Here is a 21635-nt window from a genome sequence, read left to right on the forward strand (position 1 = left end):
TCCGTTCTGTTCAGTATGACGATGGCCCCTCCTTTGTCTGCTGGTTTGATGACAATGTTGCGGTTGGTCTTGAGAGCGTGGATGGCGTTGCGTTGTGCTTGGGTGATGTTCGGGGCTGTCTTGTGAGTGCGGCTGATGAATTTGGTGTTGACGCACCTCCTGACGGCTTGGGCATACATGTCAAGTCGAGGGCAGCGGCCTTCCGGAGGAGTCCAATTCGACTCTTTCCTCTTCGGTTGCACTGCGGGTCTCTCTGTCTGCTGTTCCGGTTCATTAGCTGTCTCACTGTGTTCGCTGTTGGCCTCTTGGGGTTTGTAGAAGAACTCCCGCAGCCTCATTCGCCTGATGAATTCCTCTGTGTCCGCTGCGAGACTGATGGGGTCTATTTTGGTGGTGGGGCAAAAGTTGAGCCCTCGGCTGAGAACTTCGATTTCATCTGGCTGAAGTGTGTAGTCCGATAGGTTGACAATGGACTTCCCTGCAGTGGTACTGTTTTCTACTGTGGTACCGGGGGAGGCTTGGTTGCTGCTGGTGGTGATGCCGAGTTTCTCAAGTTTCCTGTTCTTGGTGTGCATGTAGATGGTGTAGTTCCTTTGTCTCGTCTGCTTGGCAGAGTTTCGCAGCTGCGTCCTGAGCGCAAGTTGAGAATATGGATTCGATCTTGGTTTCCAGGCTGCGGCGTTTGCTGTAGAGTTGGTGTACGAGGTGTTTGAGGAGGGTGAGAGAGGTGCGACGGCAAAGTCTCTCAGCGTAGTCTGTGTTAAAGGTTGACCTGAGTGGGTTCGTGATCCGTAGTCCTTTCGGTATCTCCATCTGACGAAGGAGCTGTGCTCCGAAAGCTTATGGTATTTGCTACCAAATAAACCTGTTGGACTTTAACCTGGTGTTGTGAGACTTCTTACTGTGTTTACCCCAGTCCAACGCCGGCATCTCCACATCATGGCTACCATCGACGCCGCAAACTGCGGGCTCCAAGTGGAGAGGATCTCCAAGAAGATCGCGCATATCGACACAGACATCAAGTTTCTACAAACATGCAAGAAAGCAGACAAGATCCCGAAAGGACTAGACAGTGACCCAAGCCGGGAATCGAACCCGGGTCCCTGGCGCTGTGAGGCAGCGGTGCTAACCACTGTGCCACCTGTAAGCTGGTTAAGAAAGCATACGGGATACTTGCCTTCATTAACCGAGACACAGAAGACAAGAGCAGGAAGGTTATGACGGAGCTGTATAAAACGCTTGTTAGGCCACAGCTAGAGTACTGTGTACAGTTCTGGTCGCTACACTATAGGAAGGATGTGACTGCACTAGAAAGGGTGCAGAGGAGATTCACCAGAATGTTGCCTGGGCTGGAGGGTTTCAGTTATGAAGAGAGGCTGGTTAGGTTTGGGTTGTTTTCCTTCGAGCAGAGAAGGCTGGGTGGGGGGGGATCTGTTCGGGGTGTACAAAATTATGAGGGACATAGATAGGGTACACAGAATGGAACTCTTCCCCTTAGTAGAGGCGTCAATAACCAGGGGGCATAGATTTAAGATAAGGGGTAGGAGATTTAGGGAGGATTTGAGGAAAAACGTTTTCACCTAGGTGGAATCTGGAACTCACTGCATGAAAGGGTGGTGGAGGTGGGAACCTTCACAACATTTAAGGAGCATTTAGATGAGCACTTGAAATGCCATAGCATACAAGGCTAATGGACCAAGAGCTGGAAAATGGGATAGATGCTTGATGGCTGGTGCTGACACGATGGGCCAAAGGGCCTCCTTCTGTGCTGTAAAACTCTATAACTATATGTACGAGTACTCACTTGTAGCAGTAGTTGGCATTGTGGACATAGTACCGACAAAGATTCCCATCGTCCGGGGGAGTAGCACAGAAGAAAATCGTCGGGGAAAGATTGTAGCGTCCAATTTTGGTAAACTCACAATTTTCTTTTGGGACACCTGGCTCGATAGACACTCTGTCACCTACAGCAGAAGAAGCACTTTAGATACTGAGCCACGGGGGAAGTTCAGGATAGTGGGTTTGATCGCACAACTCCTTCAAAAAGAGAACCAGCACAATGGGCCGAACGGCCTTCTCTTGTATCATTCTACAATTTTATGACTCAAGCTTAAACCATATAACCCCTACAGTGCAGCAGGAGACCATTTCGCCCGTCGAATCTGCACCAACCCTCCGAAAGGACTTCTTACCCAGGCCCACCGCCACCCACACCACCCCCCCCCCCCCCCCCCCCACTTCCCCTCCCACCAATCGCCATAACCCCACCCATTTACCATGGCTAATCGACCTAACCTGCACATTTTTGGACACTAAGGGACAATTTACCATGGCTGATCCCATTAAACTACACCTCTTAGGACGCAAAGGGACAACTTAGCATGGCCAATGCACTTAACCTGCATATTTTTGGACACTAAGGGACAATTTACCATAGCTAATACATCTAAACCTGCACAACTTTGGATACTAAGGGACATTTTACCATGGCTAAACCCCTACATCTCTTAGGGCACTAACTGGCAATCTAACATGGCCAATCCACCTAACTTGCACATTTCTGGACACTAAGGAACAATTTAGCACGGCTAATCCACCTAACCTACACATCTTGGGACACAAAGGGGCAATTTAGCACGGCCAATCTACCCAACCTGCACATCTTTGGACACTAAGGGGCAATTTAGCACGGCCAATCCACCTAACCTGCACATCTTTGGAATGTGGGAGGAAACCGGAGCACCCGGAGGACACCCACGCAGACACAGGGAGAATATGCAGACTCCGCACAGACGGTGACCCAAGCCGGGTATTGAACCCGGATCCCTGGTGCTATGAGGCAGCAGTGCTAACCACTGTGCCACTGTGCCGCCCTTGTTGATCCTTGCAGAGGACACTTCCTGGCACTCACACGTCCTCTGCAGGTCTGAATATCTCACTGTCTCTCTCGGGAGCTTGCTGCGGGCAAATTGGATGCCACATTTCCTGCATTACGACGGATAATGTGCTTCAAAAACACCTCACAGGCCGTGAAGTGTTTTGGTGCTTTCTGGAGTTGTGGGAAAATTGTTACGATTTCTCTGTATGTTTTTTTGAAGAGGCTTTTTTTTGGTTTTTGGAACTGACCTACTTTCAGATGCTGCACTCCAGCCCCCAGTTTATGCACAGTCGCTGAAGCTTCGTGCCCCAAAACCATTGGCTTCTTGACAATAAAATCGCCTATTTTTCCATGTTGCCAGTAATGCACATCAGAACCGCAGATCCCAACCGAATGCATCTTCAGCAGGACCTCTGAAAGCACAAGCACAGCAAGGTAATTAAACCACGCATCTCAAACCGAGTAGCAACCCTCTGCGAGAAGAAAATCCACAGCTTGAACGCAAGTCCTAATAAATTTAACAAATAAATTATACTTAACCTCGCACTTTATAGAATAGATTCGCCAAAGTGCAGAAGGTGGCCATTTGGCCCATCGAGTCCACACCGACAACAATCCCACCCAGAGCTTATCCCCGTAACCCCCAGTTGGCACAGTGGTTAGCACTGCTGCCTCACAGCTCCATTGACCTGGGTTCAATTCCCGGCTTGAGTTACTGTCTGTGTGGAGTTTGCACGTTCTCCCTGTGTCTGCGTGGGTTTCCTCCGGGTGCTCCGGTTTCCTCCCACAGTCTGAAAGACGTGCTAGGAGGGTGCATTGGCAATGCTAAATTCTCCCTCACAGTGTACCCGAACAGGTGCTGGAGTGTGGCGACTAGAGGATTTTCACAGTGACTTCATTGCAGTGTTAATGTCAGCCTACTTGTGACATTGATAAATAAACTTTAAACATATTTATCCTGCTAGTCCCCCTGACACTAAGGGGCAATTTAGCATGGCCAATCCACCTAACCTGCACATCTTTGGACTGTGGGAGGAAACCGGAGCACCCGGAGGAAACCCACGCGGACACGAGGAGAATGTGCAAACTCCGCATAGATAAACAGTCACTCAAGGCTGGAATCGAAGAGAGTCCCTGGTGCTGTGAGACAGCAGTGCTAACCACTGTGCCGCCTCAAATCTTGAATAACAGCAGCCTATTAAATATAAATTCGATGTTTCAGTAACCTGAGAACCAATCCTATTGCCATCAGGGCTATAAGTGACAGTTCTCAGCTCCAGAGGGGCCAGCAACTGCTTTCTGCGACAGCTAAAAGCTTTTAGCTCAAAGCCTCATCTGAATAGAAAAGGTATCGAAAGAAGACAGAGGTTCCAGACAGAAGAAAGAAGGCAGAGATTCCAGACAGAAGAAAGAAGGCAGAGATTCCAGACAGAAGAAAGAAGATAGAGATTCCAGACAGAAGAAAGAAAGCAGAGATTCCAGACGGAAGAAAGAAAATTCAGGAAGATGACAAACCCGGTTGAAATTTTGAGAGTGACTAAAAAATTCTATTTTTTTGTTAATAATTGGAAATTGTATTTATCTAAACAGCATTCCATTAGAATAGTGTTTTATTCGGCTGTTAATAATTGAGTTAACCAGTTCACTGTTAGTTAGACAAATAGTCAGTTGTTGATTTTAAAGAGAGATTTGAAAGGTAGTTATTTTGATTTCGCCACTAGAAGTTGCTGAAGAGCAGATCGTACTTCTTCTCACACACTCTTTAACAGATTATGAGGCGAGGGACTCCTCTTTGAGCGGTTAAGTGTTAGTTCTCAGAGAGAGAATCAACCTTCCCTTTATAACACTAGCAGTGTGTGACAAAAGAGAAAAAGCATAATTCGAAAGGACCGAGTAAGGCTTCATTCAGGAAATCATTTGGAGTGGATACTTACCGCCAGCGCCTGGTTCTGGAATTGGTCGATTCTCCTGTTGGGAGAAGAAATGTATGATGTGATGGAAATAAACATTGAGATTTTACCACCCAAGAACATTTGGCATGTTTGCCACCCACAGGGTCCTGAACGTGGTCATCGGGTGACCTCCTCCCACAGTCCCTTCAGTCCGCAACCCGATCACAACGGCTGATAAAAGGCATGGATAAAGTAGACGTGGAGCGGATGCTTCCTCTTGTGGGGAATTCTAGGACGAGAGGTCACAGTCTTAGGATAAGGGGCAGCAAATTTAAAACAGGGTTGAGGAGAAACTACTTCTCCCAAAGGGTTGTGAATCTGTGGAATTCGCTGCCCCAAAGTGCGGTGGATGCTGGGACAGTGAGTAAATTTAAGGAGGAGTTAGACAGATTTTTAATTGGTAATGGGTTGAAGGGTTATGGGGAGAAGGCAGGAAAATGGGGATGAGGAGCATATCAGCCATGATCGAATGGCGGAGCGGACTCAATGGGCCGAATGGCCTAATTCTGCTCCTATATCTTATGAACTTATGAATCTGCATACAAGTTTCTGTCGCTTTCTGTATTCTTGGAGTGGTGATCTTATTCAAACATATGAGATTATGATGGGATTTGACAGAGTAGATGGTGAGATGCTTTCGCTGGTGGGAGAGTTATCATGTGCCAAGATAGAATCATAGTGCAGAAGAGGCCCTTCGGTCCATCAAGCCTGCACCAATACATTAGAAACACCCAAACTCCCACCTAATCCCAGCTACCAGTTGGCCCATAGTCTTGAACAAGGGGACATAGCTACTTGATAAAGGGCTGAAACTTAGATGCGTAGAAGTTTCTTCTCGCAGAGGGTGGCGAATCTCTGGAATTCTTTGCCCCAAAGGGTAGTGGAGGCTGGATCATTAGAAGAATTTAAAGTGGAGGTGGATAAATATTTGATAGATTGAGGAATAGAGGGCTATGGGTAAAGGGACAGAACAGGAGCTGAGGCCGGCATAGATCAGCCATGGTGGTATTGAATGGAAGAGCAGACTTGATGGGTCTGGTAGCCCACTCCTGCTTTTGTTTCCTGCGTTCTATAACATGCAGTTAAATAAAGCGACCCACCATAAAAAAAGTCATAGTTGAAATCATTGCAAGTCTTGGTAAGTGTAATAAAATGATATTCCAGTCAGATACTATCCTTAGATTCAACCTTGCCTAAAATATCTCCCGAGTCTGTCAATAAACAAACTTTACCTCAGATTAAATTATGTTCCTCTCACAGTGTACATATTCTTCCACATAAAACATCCACATAGCCCTCCTCTCTGAGTCAATGGCATCCTTTAATATCCAACAATTTTGAACTCACAGTTCAGAAGTCCATTTGCAGGGTGATAATGTGTCACAGTCTGAGTACAGGGTATACAAGGTTACAGTCTGAGTACAGAGTATACAAGGTTACAGTCTGAGTACAGAGTATACAAGGTTACAGTCTGAGTACAGGGTATACAAGATCACAGTCTGAGTACAGAGTATACAAGATCACAGTCTGAGTAACGAGTATGCATTGTCAGAGTCTGAGTAAAGAGTATACAAGATCGCAATCTGAGTAAGGGCTTGCAAGCTCACAGTCTATGTACAGATGACACAAGATCATCATCTGAGTATAGGGTATACAATTTCACAGTATATGTACAGGGTATACAAGGTTACAGTCTGAGTAAAGAGTATACAAGATCGCAGTCTATTTTCAAGGAATACAAGGTCACAGTATATGTACAGTGTATATAAGGCCGCAGTCTGTGTACAGAGTATACAAGGTCACAGTCTGTGCTCAGAGTATAAAGATCGTAGTCTATGTACAGGGTACACAAGATCATAGTCTATGAACAGGAAATACAGATACATATTTGAATATAGGGTACACAAGATCATCACCTGAGTACAGGGTATACAAGGTCACACAGTCTAAGTATAGAGTACATAAGGTCTGCGTCTGAGTACAGGATATACAAGGTCACCGTGTGAGCACAGGGTACACAAAATCACAGTCTATGTACAAGGGTATACAAGATCAGAGTCTGAATATAGGGTATACAAGATTACAGTATATGTATAGGATATACAAGGTCACAGTCTGAGTACAGAGTATACAAGATCACAGTCTGTTGTACAGGGTATACAAGTACAGATTGTACAGTTTATACTTTATATGGTACAGCACTCAATGAGACTATTCTGCTCTTCAAGTCTGTGCTAGCTCTTTCAAGGGATAATCCAAGTAATCTCACTTCCTGGATCTCTTCCCAAATCCCCACATAGCTTCTCTCCTAGTTATTGCAGGAAGATGGTGGTATGGTGCTAATGTGACTAGCCTAGTAACTCCGAGTCCCAGGCTAATGCTTTGGGACCCAATTAATAAATCTGGAATTTAAAACTAGTTAGTTGTCATAAAAGTAATGTTGTTTTCCTTACCCGGTCTGGCCTACATGTAACTCCAGACTAACATCAACGTTACTCAGTCTAAACTGCCCTCTGAAATCGACTAGCAAGACCCTTATTTTAAGAGAAATTAGGGATGGGCAATAAACACCCCAGGAAAGAACATGTATTTGTTAAAAATCCTAATCTTCATCCGGTTCTCTTTACACCAATGGATCAGGCACTCCAGATCTTAATAATTGGTGATGTAAGCACCATTTTCCTCATGTCAGAGCACTTTACAGCTCAAAAAGAGGCCCTTCAGCCCATCATGTCTGGACATCAAGCACCTATCTAATCTAATCCCATTTTCCAGCACTTGGTCCATTAGCCTTGTATGCCATTGCATTTCAAGTGCTCCTCTAAATGCTTCTTCAATGTTGTGAGGGTTCCCGCCTCTACCACCCTTTCAGGCAGTGAGTTCCAGATTCCCACCACCCTCCGGGTGAAAACGCTTCTCCTCAAATCCCCTCTAAATCTCCTGCCCCTGGCCTTAAGTCTGGTGTACAGAGTATACAAGGTCATAGTCTGAGTACAGAGTATACAAAATCACAGTCTGCATACAGGGTATACAAAGTCACAGTCTGTGTACAGAGTATACAAGGTCATAGTCTGTTCCCCATATTCCTTCATAGAATCATAGAATCATACCTCTCTACTAAGGAAAAATGTCCCTTCCTATCGATGGATAAAAGCAAATTACTGCAGATGCTGGAATCTGAAACAAAAGCAGAAAATGCTGGAAAATCTCAGCAGGTCTGACAGCATCTGTGGAGAGAGAATAGAACCAACGTTTCCAGTCTGGATAACTCTTCATCAGATCTTCAGCTCTGATGAAGGGTCATCAGACTTGAAACGTTGGCTCTATTCTCTCCCCACAGATGCTGTCAGACCTGCTGAGATTTTCCAGCATTTCCTGTGTTTGTTCCTTTACTATCTACGCCCCTGGCCATTGACCCCTTTACCTGATCGACGTGTATAAAATATGAAAAGGGACTGATAAAGTAAACATAGACTAAATGTTTTCCCTTGTGGGACAATCTCCAACAAGAGGTCCCAGGTATCGGTTGAGAGGCGGTAGATTTAAAACTGAGATGAGGAGGAACTACTTCTCGCAGAGGGTGGTGAATCTGTGGAACTCGCTGCCCCATAGCGCGGTGGAGTCTGAATCGTTGAATGGTTTCAAGAGGGAGATAGACGGAAAGAGGGATATGGGGAACAGGTGGGGAGGTGGATTTGAGACCAGGGAGAGATCAGCCATGATCTGAATGAATGGCGGAGCAGGCTCAAAAGACTGAATTTGCCGACTTCTGCTCCTAATTCCTATGTTCCTACCAAGGGAAAAAGTTCTTTCCTATCTACCCTAAGTAAGCCCCCTGATTTGATTTGATTTATTATTGTCACATGTATTAGTATACAGTGAAAAGTATTGTTTCTTGCACGCTTTGTTTGTCTCATGCACAAGAAACAATACTTTTCATTGTACATTAACACGTGACAATAATAAATTTTTTAAAAGTTCTTTTCTATCTACCCTAAGTATGCCCCTGATTTGATTTATTATTGTCACATGTATTAATCTACAGTGAAAAGTATTGTTTCTTGCGCATTTTGTCTGTATAGCGTGCGAGAAACAATACTTTTCACTGTATACTAATACATGTCACAACAATAAACCAAATCAAATAAAAAAAATTATTTCCATCTGTCACATTTACAGCTTCTCTGCCGTTTGGCCATTCACGCCCGTTATTCTCTCTGTGGACATCTATCAGCAGTCTTTTCCTCTAGTTTATGTGGCAATGACGCATCTTTCATTCCCGCCCCCTGCAGTATAAATATCTCTCACTTTCTCTGCCTTTTAGCTTTGACAAAGGGTCATCTGGACTTGAAACGTCAGCTCTTTTCTCTCCTTACAGATGCTGCCAGACCTGCTGAGATTTTCCAGCATTTTCTCTTCTGGTTTGGGAAAAAAAAAATTTCTATCTACCCTATGTCCCCGTGATTACTGTTACCCCTCTACTTAGGGAAAAAGTTATTTTCTACCTATCCTATTCAAGCTCCCCTAGTTATTGATCCCTCTACCAAGGGAAAAAGTCCTTTCTTATCTACCCTATCTATGACCCCTGGTCACTGACCCCTGTAACCAAGGGAAAAAGTCCTTTCTTATCTACCCTATCTATGACCCCTGGTCACTGACCCCTGTAACCAAGGGAAAAAGTCCTTTCTTATCTACCCTATCTATGACCCCTGGTTACTGACCCCTGTAACCAAGGGAGAAAGTCCTTTCTTATCTACCCTATGTCTCCCTAGTTACTGATCCCTCTGCCAAGGGAAAAAGGTCCTTTCTTCTCTACCCCAGCTATGTACCCCTAGTTATTGACCCCTCTACCAAGGGAAAAAAGTCCTTTCTTCTCTACCCTATGTCTCCCTAGTTACTGATCCCTCTGCCAAGGGAAAAAAGTCCTTTCTTCTCTACCCTATCTATGTCCCCCTAGTTATTGACCCCTCTACCAAGGGAAAAAAAAATCTTTTCCTATCTGTGCCTCTCTACCTCTGGTTCTTTCGCCAGTGATGTTAAACCTGTGCGCTCTGGGAATTAACATTTCAGCCCACCCACACCTTTCCCTTCCATTTCTCTTTTAAACACCTCCATCAAATTTCAGCAACTTTCAGTTGCTGCATTGTGACTCTAATCCCTGGGGTGGGGTGGATCCCAGTTTCTCCATTATGATTCTAATCCCTGGGGAGTTCGGGTGGAAGATGTGCGAGAGTACAGGGTGGACAAAGACCGTCAGGGAAACGGGTTACCAGTTTGATATCTCCAGGTCCATGGACCACCAGGGCTAAGTTTTCCGACATCTTCTTATCCCTGTGACTAGTGGCTTCTGAACAGTCGGGGGCTTGGGTTGTCGGGTTCTTTTCCTATTGGGATGAAGTTATCATTGGTCAGCGTTGGACTCCTTTGCTGCTGTTATTTCCACTTCTTTCTGCCGCCCGAGTTGACTGCACACACACGCTCTGCACAGGTCCCTGGCTATAACCTGGCCAGCCCAGCGCAGGGCTGTTTACCACAGGCTGCGTCACAAAAACTATCAGGGTTACCTTTCAAGCGTACCTGTGACATCCGCCCTCCCGTCATTATTTTACAAAGGCTGAAGTTCAGACAGTCAGAGGCCAAAATGTGCACCGTCTAGACATATAAAGGGGTCAACTTTAAACCAGAGAATTCCCCCCACAACACAGCCACAAGTTTCCTATAGAGACATCTATATCTATATAGGGCCGAGTAAGAAGTCCTCACAGCACCAGGTTAAATTCCAACAGGTTTATTTGGAATCACCAGCTTTCGGGGTATTGTTGCTTTATAAGGTGCCTCTGAAGGAGCAGCGCTCCGAAAGCTTGTGACTCCAAATAAACCTGTTGGACTTTAACTTGGTGTTAGAAACATAGAAACATAGAAAACTACAGCACAAAACAGGCCCTTCGGCCCCACAAGTTGTGCCGAACATATCCCTACCTTTTAGGCCTACCTATAACCCTCCATCCTATTAAGCTCCATGTACTCATCCAGGAGTCTCTTAAAAGACCCTATTGAGTTTGCCTCCACCAACACTGACGGCAGCCGATTCCACTCGCCCACCACCCTCTGTGTGAAAAACTTCCCCCTAACATTTCCCCTGTACCTACCCCCCCAGCACCTTAAACCTGTGTCCTCTCGTAGCAGCCATTTCCACCCTGGGAAAAAGCCTCTGAGAGTCCACCCGATCTATGCCTCTCAACATCTTATACACCTCTATTAGGTCTCCACTCATCCTACGTCTCTCCAAGGAGAAAAGACCGAGCTCCCTCAGCCTATCCTCATAAGGCACGCCACTCAATCCAGGCAACATCCTTGTAAATCTCCTCTGCACCCTTTCAATCTTTTCCACATCCTTCCTGTAATGAGGCGACCAGAGCTGAGCACAGTACTCCAAGTGGGGTCTGACGAGGGTCTTATATAGCTGCATCATTATCCCCGGACTCCTAAACTCAATCCCTCGATTGATAAAGGCCAGCACACCATACGCCTTCTTAACCACCTCCTCCACCTGCGGGGCCGATGGTAGAGTCCTATGGACCCGGACCCCAAGGTCCTTCTGATCCTCTACCGTACTGAGAGTCTTTCCCTTTATATTGTACTCCTTCATCCCATTCGACCTGCCAAAATGGACCACTACGCATTTATCTGGGTTGAAGTCCATCTGCCACTTGTCCGCCCAGTCTTGCATCCTATCTATGTCCCTCTGTAACTTCTGACATCCCTCCAGACTATCCACAACCCCACCAACCTTCGTGTCGTCGGCAAACTTACCAACCCATCCCTCCACTTCCTCATCCAGATCATTTATGAAAATGACAAACAGCAAGGGTCCCAGAACAGATCCCTGGGGCACACCACTGGTGACTGACCTCTAATTAGAAAAAGACCCATCTATACACACTCTCTGCCTCCTTTGGGCAAGCCAGTTCTGGATCCACAGGGCAGCAGCCCCTTGGATCCCATGCCCTCTCACTTTTTCGAGAAGCCTTGCATGGGGGACCTTATCAAACGCCTTGCTAAAATCCATATAAACCACATCCACCGTTTTCCCTTCGTCAATGTGTTTAGTCACATTTTCGAAGAACTCCACCAGGCTCGTAAGGCACGATCTGCCTGTGACAAAGCCATGCTGAGTATTCTTGAGCATACTAAACCTCTCTAAATGCTCATAAATCTTGTCCCTCAGGATCTTCTCCATCAGCTTACCAACCACTGAGGTTAGACTCGCCGGTCGGTAATTTCCTGGGCTATCCCTATTGTTGTGTTGTGAGACTTCTTTCTATGAGCAAGAGCAGAGGAGTGGGATAGATCTTCCAGTAGAGGTATTTTGGATCAAATGGCTACACTGATTCATTCCAGCATTGCTTTCCCTGTTATCATGACTGATGACTGACTTGATTTGATTTATTGTTGTCACATGCATTAGTATACAGTGAAAAGTATTATTTCTTGCGCGCTACACAGACTAAGCATACCGTTCATAGAGTACACGGGAGAAGGAAAGGAGAGAGTGCAGAATGTAGTGTTACAGTCATAGCTAGGGTGTAGAGAAAGATCAACTTAATGGGAGGTAGATCCATTCAAAAGTCTGATGGCAGCAGGGAAGAAGCTGTTCTTGAGTTGGTTGGTACGTGCTCTCAGACTTGTATCTTTTTCCTGACGGAAGAAGGTGGAAGAGAGAATGTCCGGGGTGCGTGGGGTCCTTAATTATGCTGGCTGCTTTGACTAGACAGGGTGGATTCAGAAAGAATGTTCCTGATGACGGGGGAGTCCAGAACTAGGGGTCATAGTTTGAGGATAAGGGGTAAACCTTTTAGGACTGAGGTGAGGAGAAATTTCTTCACCCAGAGAGTGGTGAATTAGTACTGCAGCCTCACAGCTCCAGGGACCTGGGTTCAATTCTCGGCTTGGGTCACTGTCTGTGCAGTCTGCACGTTCTCCCCGTATCTGCGTGGGTTTCCTTCAGGTGCTCTGCTTTCAAAGAACAAAGAACAAAGAAAATTACAGCACAGGAACAGGCCCTTCAGCCCTCCAAGCCTGCACCGACCATGTTGCCCGACTGAACTAAAACCCCCTACCCTTCCGGGGACCATATCCCTCTATTCCCATCCTATTCATGTATTTGTCAAGACGCCCCTTAAAAGTCACTACTGTATCCGCTTCCACTACCTCCCCCCGGCAACGAGTTCCAAGCACCCACCACCCTCTGTGTAAAAAACCTGCCTCGTACATCTCCTTTAAACCTTGCCCCTCGCACCTTAAACCTGTGCCCCCCAGTAATTGACTCTTCCACCCTGGGAAAGAGCTTCTGTCTTTCCTCCCACAGTCCGAAAGACGTGCTGGTTAGGTGCATTGGCCATGCTAAATTCCCCCTCGGTGTGTCCAATGGTTCTCTGTTCAGTTCATGGAATCATTTGATGCGGAGAGAAAGTGATTTTCTTTGTGATTTTTGGTTTGGAATACAGGCCACACCAGGCATTGTGACTCAATGTGCAAACTCCTTCACAGTTTGGGATTCTTTAATCCCAATCTCATGCTGATCCAATTGTCACTTACGTAATTAGGTTTTCACTGTTACTAACAGTGAGAGTGCTTTGTTCTATGCTAGATTTTACAGGCTGTAAGTTTTCTTTAGCACAGTAGTCGGTTTGTTTGAATCCATGCTCACATTAATTAGGAGGGTCAATGGCAGTGCAATGCACTCACAACGTCAAAACTACCAATTTGGGTACATAAACTGGTAATTACTAACACAGTTCACAAAACCTTGGCAGTGTTAATGCTAGATAGAGACTAGAAGCAGGAGTAGGCCATTCGGCCCTTTGAGCCTGCTCCGCCATTCATTTTGATCATGGCTGATCATTTCAATATCCTGATCCCCCCTTCCCCCCATATCCCTTGATCCCCTTAGCACCAAGAGCTATATCTAATTTCTTCTTGAAATCACATATTTTGGCCTCAGCTACTTTCTGTGGTAGTGAATTCCACACATTCACCACCCTCTGGGTGAAGAAATTTCTCCTCACCTCAGTCCTCAAAGATTTATCCCTTATCCTCAAATTATGACCCCTAGTTCTGGACTCCCCCCACCATCAGGAACATTCTTTCTGAATCCACCCTGTCTAGTCCTGTTAGAATTTTATAAGTTTCTATGAATATAATCCTAACCGACTTAGTCTCTCCTCATATGACAGATCTGCCATCCAAGGAATCAGCGTGGTAAACCTTCGCTGTACTCCCTCTATAGCAAGTACAAATGTTTCATAGACTTGGGGAATGAGGACGAGGGTTGGGTATCTGCAGTCCAACCAGTGACACCCATGTCCCACAAATGAATTTTAAAAACTCATAGAATCCTACAATGCAGAAGGAAGCTATTTGGCCCATTGAGTCTGCACTGATCACAATCCAACCCAGGCTTTATCCCCGTAATGCCATGCATTTACCCTAGCTAGTCCCCCTGATACAAAGGGGCAATTCAGCATGGCCAATCCACCTAACCTGCACATCTTTGGACTGTGGGGGGAAACTGGAGCACCCGGAGGAAACCCACGCAGACACAGAGAGAACGTGACCCCCCAGTTCTGGACTCCCCACCATCGGAAATATTCTTTCCAAATCCACCCTGTCTAGTCAAAGCAGCCAACATAATTAAGGATCCCACGCACCCCGGACATTCTCTCTTCCATCGGGAAAAAGATACGTGAGATCACGCACCAACGGACTGAAGAACAGCTTCTTCCCTGCTTTACTCCACACAGACAGTGACCCAAGCCAGGAATTGAACCCTGGCCCCTGACACGGTGAGGTAGCAGTGCTAACCACTGTGCCACCGTGCCGCTTCAAATCTCGAAGGGTTGGAGGTAGTGTACAAAGATGGAGAGGGCTGAGACCAATGCCTACAATTGAAAGCTAAAAGGGTGGGATTTTCTGATTCCACCCGAGGTCAACGGTCTGTCAAATTCTCCACCCCGCGAGCCAGGATTCCTGTGGCGGGCAGGACCAGAAAATGTACCCCAAGTACTTCACTAGAACGTAGCACAGTTGGAAAAAGATTGTGCCACGGCACATTGCCCACGCAGACGGCAGCAACATAAACCGCACTTGAATTAATTTGTGAATAGTTAACATGAAATGAAAAACAAATAAGGAGTAGTCGACAGAGACTGTGCAGCCATTCACGAGGTCCTTTCACTTTTCCCTTCAAGCACGCTGACGTTTCCCATTAGCCAATTGGAACTGACTTTGCTATTTCAGCATTGTTATCTCAGACCCATTCATTTGAGTCTCCCTTCCAGAAATGACCTTCCGTTGAACTCACGATTAGTCACTTAGAAAAATGCTAATTACCGCCTGCAACCTATGCTTATTTGTAGGTGCAACTGATGAGATATGGCAGCTACCACACCATCCTGTAAGCTATGTAAAGCTGCAGCTATTTATTGCTGCCTCTGTCATACGCCACCTCATGAAATTTTAAAAAAACTCGGAAGAATTGGAAAAAAAAAACAAAGTGAAGAAGGGACAAAAGGCCCACGCCACAAGGGAGTACTGGGAATTGTCGGATATCTTTACAGAACATAAAAGTTCAGTCTATCCCTGAAAACAGCTCAAGAACAGCTTCTTCCCTGCGGCCATCAGACTTTGAATGGACCTACCATATATCAAGTGGATCTTTCTCGACACCCTAGCTATGACTGTAACACGGGGCGGCATGGTGGCACAATGGTTAACACTGCTGCCTCATAGCGCCAGGGACCTGGGTTCAATTCCCTGCCTTGGGTGACTGTCTGTGCGGAGTTTGCACATTCTCTCCGTGTCTGCATGGGTTTCCTCCATGTGGTCTGGTTTCCTTCCACAGTCTGAAAGACGTGCTGGTTAGGTGCAGTGACCCGAACAGGCACTTCTCTCTCTCTCTCGCGCGCTCTCTCTCTCTCTCGCTCTCTCTCTCTCTCGCGCTCTCTCGCGCGCTCTCTCTCTCGCGCTCTCTCGCGCGCTCTCTCTCTCGCGCGCTCTCTCTCTCTCTCTCTCACGCTCTCTCTCTCTCTCTCTCGCTCTCTCTCTCTCTCACGCGCTCTCTCTCTCTCTCTCTAACGCTCTCTCTCTCTCTCGCTCTCTCTCTCTCGCGCGCTCTCTCTCTCGCAAAGAGGAATTTCACAGTAACTTCACTGCAGTGTTAAAGTAAACCTTACTTGTGACTAATAAATTAACTTTAAACACTATATTCTGCACCCTCTCCTTTCCAAACCAACCTGGATTGACTCTGTCTACACTCAATGCTGCCTCGGCAAAGCAGCCAGCATAATCAAGGACCCCACGTACCCCGGACATTCTTTCTTCCATTGGGAAAAAGATACACAAGACTGAGATCATGTTCCTGACGTCATGTATCAACCAACTCAAGAATAGCTTCTTCCCTGCTGCTGTCAGACGTTTGAATGGACCTACTTTGCATTAAGTTGATCTTTCTCTACACCCTGGCTATGACTGTAACACCACATTCTGCACTCTCTCGTTTCCTTCTGTATGAACGATATGTTTTGTCTGTACAGCGCGCAAGAAACAATACTTTTCACTGTATGTTAATATATGTGACAATAATAAATCAAATCAAAACCATGGACTCTGTGTTCGCGCCCTATGCGGGCTCGTGGGTTCGATTCCCGGCCTCGGGTCACTGTCTGTGTGGAGTCTGCACGTTCTCCCCGTGTCTGCGTGGGTTTCCTCCGGGTGCTCCGGTTTCCTCCCACAGTCCAAAGATGTGCGGGTTAGGTTGATTGGCCATGCTAAATTGACCCTAGTGTCGGGGGATTAGCAGGGTAAACGAATGGGGTTGCGAGGATTGGGCCTGGGTGGGATTGAGGTCAGTATGGACTTGATGGACCGAGTGGCCTCTTTCTGCACTGTAAGGATTCTAAGATTTGAAGGGCTTGTTTCTGTCCTTTAACACCTGTGGACATTTTATTATTCTGCCATGGAATGTGAGCAACTCTGGCTAGGCCAGCACTTGATGCCCATCCCTAATTGCCCTTGGGAAGGTGGTGGTGAGTTGCCTTCTTGGTCACAATGCTGTTAGGGAGGCAATACCTTGGCACTATGGCTCTCGGTGAGACAACTATTCATGGGGTTGGGGAGGCAGCAGCTACGGAGGACACAGCTCCCACAACCAGTGCCGTTGGGTCTTGGTCTTGTCCTGAGGGCCAATCTCCTCTCTTTCAGTGACAGCTACTTTCTCCTTTGTATTGTTAAGGGGAGAGATGGAGATCCGTTAATTTCATAGAATCCCTACCGTGCAGAAGGAGGCCATTCAGCCCATTGAGCCTGCACCGACCACAATCCCACCCAGGCCCTATCCCCATAACCCCATGCATTTACCCTAGCTAGAACCCCTGACATTTAGTCTCAATTTAGCATGGCCAATCCACCTAACCCGAACACCTTTTAGAACTGGGCGACACGGTGGCACAGTGGTTAGCACTACTGCTTCACAACGTTAGGGACTCGGGTTCAATTCCCGCTCGCGACACTGTCTGTGTGGAGTTTGCACATTCCCCCCGTGTCTGTGTGGGTTTCCTCCGGGTGCTCCAGTTTCCTCCCACAGTCCAATGATGTGCGGGTTAGGTGGATTGCCCAGGCTAAATTGCCCCTTAGTGTTGGTGTGTCTAACTAGGATAAGTGCATGGGGTTAGGGCCTGGGTGGGATTGTGGTCGATGCAGACTTGATGGGCTGGGTGGCCTCCTTCTGCACTGCAGGATTCGATGATTCTATAACTTAGTTGAGGAGAAATTTCTTCATCCAGAAGGTGATGAATGTGTGGAATTCACTACCACAGAAAGTAGTTGAGGTCTAAACATTGTGTGATTTCAAGAAGAAATTAGATATAGCTCTTGGGGCTAAAGGGATCAAGGGATATGGGGGGGGGGAAGGGGAGGATCAGGATATTGAATTTGATGATTGAGGCGCGTCTGATAAATAGACAAGGCTGATGTTGCCAGGAACAGAAGGCTTTTATTCGCTAAAAAGGAACGATGTGGAACAGACAATAAACAGAACGATACTGAGCATGAGGATCTCCCGACTGAGGCCGGAGGGGGAGGGCTGCAGCCTTTATACCCTGAGGGCGGAGCCTCCAGTTAAAGGTGCAGCCGAATTAAAGGTGTCAGGGAGTGTCTCATATACGAACAGTGGTGGCAACAATATATACAGCTCAACCGTGCCGAAGGCACGACAGTGGTTTACCACAATGGTCAGCCATAATCAAAATGAGTGGCGGAGCAGGCTTGAATGGCCTACTCCTGCTTCTATTTTTTATGTTTCTATATTGAACAGGGAAATGTGTTCGAGTGATTTCATGTGGTTGAGGGAGCAGCCAACACAAAATATCAGTTTCCAATCTAATCACTTTCATTCTGGTAAAATGGTACCGGGTAAGATCGAGCTTTGCCCGTACCACTCATGTAGCCACTACACAGTGGCAGGAGACGTTCTTCAATTCTCCTTCTGGGTTGGTAGGATTTTCAATTGTACGCTTTATACAATAATGCCTCCCCCGACTATTTATAATTTGCCAGTGGGTGGAGAATTCAACCATTACAAACCTGACTCCAGGACTCTGCTTCACAGATCTGATAGAATAGTCTTGCTATCAGGAAAGCTCAAACAGACTGAGGCTTCCTCAAGATTTAAAAAAATCTTTTTTGGAATGTGGGCGTCGCTGGCAAAAAGCCAGCAGTTATTGGCCATCCCTAGTTCCCTGAGGGCAGTTGAGAGCCTTTCACTAAATGTCTTGAAATTCAGTGGCTTGTGAGGCCAATTTAATTTATTCATTCCTGGGACATGGGTGTCGCTGGCTGGGACCAGCATTTATTGCCCATCCCTAGTTCCCCGAGTGCAGTTGAGACTCAACCACATTGCTGTGGCTCTGGAGTCACATGTAGGCCAGACCGGGTAAGGACGGCAGATTTCCTTCCCTAAAGGACATTAGTGAACCAGATGGGTTTTTCCGACAATCGGCAATGGTTTCATGGTCATCAGTAGATTCATAATTCCAGATAATTTTATTGAATTCAAATTCCACCAGCTGCCGTGGCGGGATTCGAATCCGGGTCCTCAGAACATTAGTTGAGTTTCTAGATAAATAGTCTAGCGATAGTACCACTAGGCCTGAAAGGGAGAAGAAATTTCAGAAGGCAGTTAAGAATCAACCACATTGCTGCGGCTCTGGAGACACGTGTAGGCCAGGCCAGGTAAGGAAGGCAGATTTCTTTCCTAAAAGGACATTAGTGAACCAGATGGGTCTTGTTTACGACAATTGATGATAGTTCCATGGTTGCATTATGGAGATTAGCTTTCAATTCCAAATTTATTAGTTGAATTTAAATTCCATCAGCTACCATGGTGGGATTTGAACCCATGTCCTCAGAGCATTTGGCAGCATGGTGGCACAGTGGTTAGCACTGCTGCCTCACAGCACCAGGGACCCGGGTTCAATTCCCGGCTTGAGTCACTGTCTGTGCAGAGTTTGCACATTCTCCCTATGTCCACATGGGTTTCCTCCGGGTGCTCCAGTTTCCTCCCATAGTACAAAGATGTGCAGGTTAGGTGGATTGGCCATGCTAAATTGCCCCTTAGTGTCAGGGGGATTAGCAGGGTAAATATGTGGGATTATGGGGATATAGTTCTTGGGCCTAAAAAATCAAGGGATATGGGAGGGAATGGAGGAACAGGATATTGAATTCGATGATCAAAATAAATGGCAGAGCAGCTCAAAGGGCCGAATGGCCTACTCCTGATTCTAGTTTCTATGTTTACAAGGCACAAGTCAGGAGTGTGATGGAATACTCCCCACTTGCCTGGATGGGTGCAGCTCCAACAACACTCAAGAAGCTCAAACACCATCCAGGGCAAAGCAGCCCGCTTGATTGGCACCACATCCACTCCCTCCACCACCGGCGCTCAGTAGCAGCAGTGTGTACAGTCTACAAGATGCACTGCAGCAATTCACCAAAGATCCTGAGACAGCACCTTCCAAACCCACGACCACTTCCATCTAGAAGGACAAGGGCAGCAGAAACATGGGAACACCACCACCTGCAAGTTCCCCTCCAAGCCACTCACCGTCCTAACTTGGAAATATATTAAAGTTTTATTTAGTTTATTTATTTATTAGTCACAGGTAGGCTTACATTAACACTGCAATGAAGTTACTGTGAAAATCCCCTAGTCGCCACACTCCGGCACCTGTTCGGGTACACTGAGGGAGAATTTAACACGGCTAATGCACCTAACCAGCACGTCTTTGGACTGTGGGAGGAAACCGGAGCACCTGGAGGAAACCCACACAGACATGGGGAGAATGTGCAAACTCCACACAGACACTGACCCAAGCCGGGAATTGAACTCAGGTACCTGGCGCTGTGAGGCAGCAGTGCTAACCACTGTGCCACCATGCCATCCCAAATATATCACTGGAATCCCCAGAATCCTGGAATTCCCTCCCTAACGGCATTATGGGTCAACCCACAGCACATGGACTGCAGCGGTTCAAGAAGGCAGCTCACCACCACCTTCTCAAGGGCAACTAGGGATGGGCAATAAATGCTGGCCTAGCCAGCGACGCCCATGTCCCACGAATGAATTTTTTAAAAAGTCTACTTGTGGCACTAATAAATAAACTTAAAACTTAAATCCTATGCAATGTAATCTGATCAAAACTGTGCAACAGTGGGAAACGAGGAGTTAATTATCCTGCACTATTACTTTCACAAGCCTAGATACACAACTTTGGATGTCCCAGTCTCAGTCGTGGGAGGTATTTGAAGAGCAAACTGATTGTGCCTGTTAGATTACAGGCATTATCTCGACTGATGTATTTTGGTGCTGATTGTGAGGTTGTAAATGCCAGGTGAAGGTTATCGGGAAAGCAAAGCTTTAATTGGGTAGAAAACGGAGGTTTAAAAGCAAACTCCTTGGCTCAATGCCAAGGAACGTTGGGATAACCTCAATAATTAGAGAATTTCACTGCCTGGAGTTAGGAGGAAAGTGGAAGAAAATTAAATGACGTGATTCATGTAGCTCTGACGTGAGAAATCTGAATCAAAAGCAGAAGGGCGGCATGGCAGCACAGTGGTTAGCACTGCTGCCTCACAGCACCAGGGACCTGGGTTCGATACCCAGCTTGGGTCACTGTCTGTGCGGAGACTGCACATTCTTCCTGTGTCTGCGTGGGTTTCCTCCCACAGTCTGAAAGACGTGCTGGTTAGGTGCATTGGTCATGCTAAATTCTCCCTAAGTGTACCCGAACAGGCGCCAGTCTGTCGCATCTAGGGGAATTTCACAGTAACTTCATTGCAGTGTTAGTGTAAGCATTACTTATGACTAATAAATAAATTTAACTTTGGAGAGGGTGCAGAGGAGGTTTACCAGGATGTTGCCTGGTATGGAGGGGAGATCCTATGAGGAGAGGCTGAGGGATTTGGGATTGTTTTCGCTGGAAAGGCGGCGGCTAAGAGGGGATCTTATTGAAACATATAAGATGATTAGAGGTTTAGATAGGGTGGATAGTGATAGCCTTTTTCCTCTGATGGAGAAATCCAGCACGAGGGGGCATGGCTTTAAATTGAGGGGGGGTAGTTATAGAACCGATGTCAGGGGTAGGTTCTTTACCCAGAGGGTGGTGAGGGATTGGAATGCCCTGCCAGCATCAGTAGTAAATGCGCCTAGTTTGGGGGCGTTTAAGAGATCCGTAGATAGGTTCATGGAC

At 46.5% G+C, this 21635-nt stretch overlaps 1 protein-coding gene across 1 annotated transcript in view; it reads right to left on the reverse strand.

Moving 5' to 3' along the window:
- Positions 1–21635, reverse strand: part of LOC144480407 (sorbitol dehydrogenase-like) — a 59656-nt gene that overhangs the window by 18676 nt on the left and 19345 nt on the right. The window contains exons 3-5 of the mRNA XM_078199814.1: positions 4813–4846; positions 3127–3291; positions 1805–1964 (exon numbers count right to left, since the gene is read on the reverse strand). Coding sequence (XP_078055940.1) covers positions 1805–1964; positions 3127–3291; positions 4813–4846 — 359 coding nt within the window. The remainder of the gene's footprint in view (positions 1–1804; positions 1965–3126; positions 3292–4812; positions 4847–21635) is intronic.

This window comes from Mustelus asterias, chromosome 29, assembly GCF_964213995.1.
Source record: "Mustelus asterias chromosome 29, sMusAst1.hap1.1, whole genome shotgun sequence".
Lineage (NCBI taxonomy): Eukaryota > Metazoa > Chordata > Chondrichthyes > Carcharhiniformes > Triakidae > Mustelus > Mustelus asterias.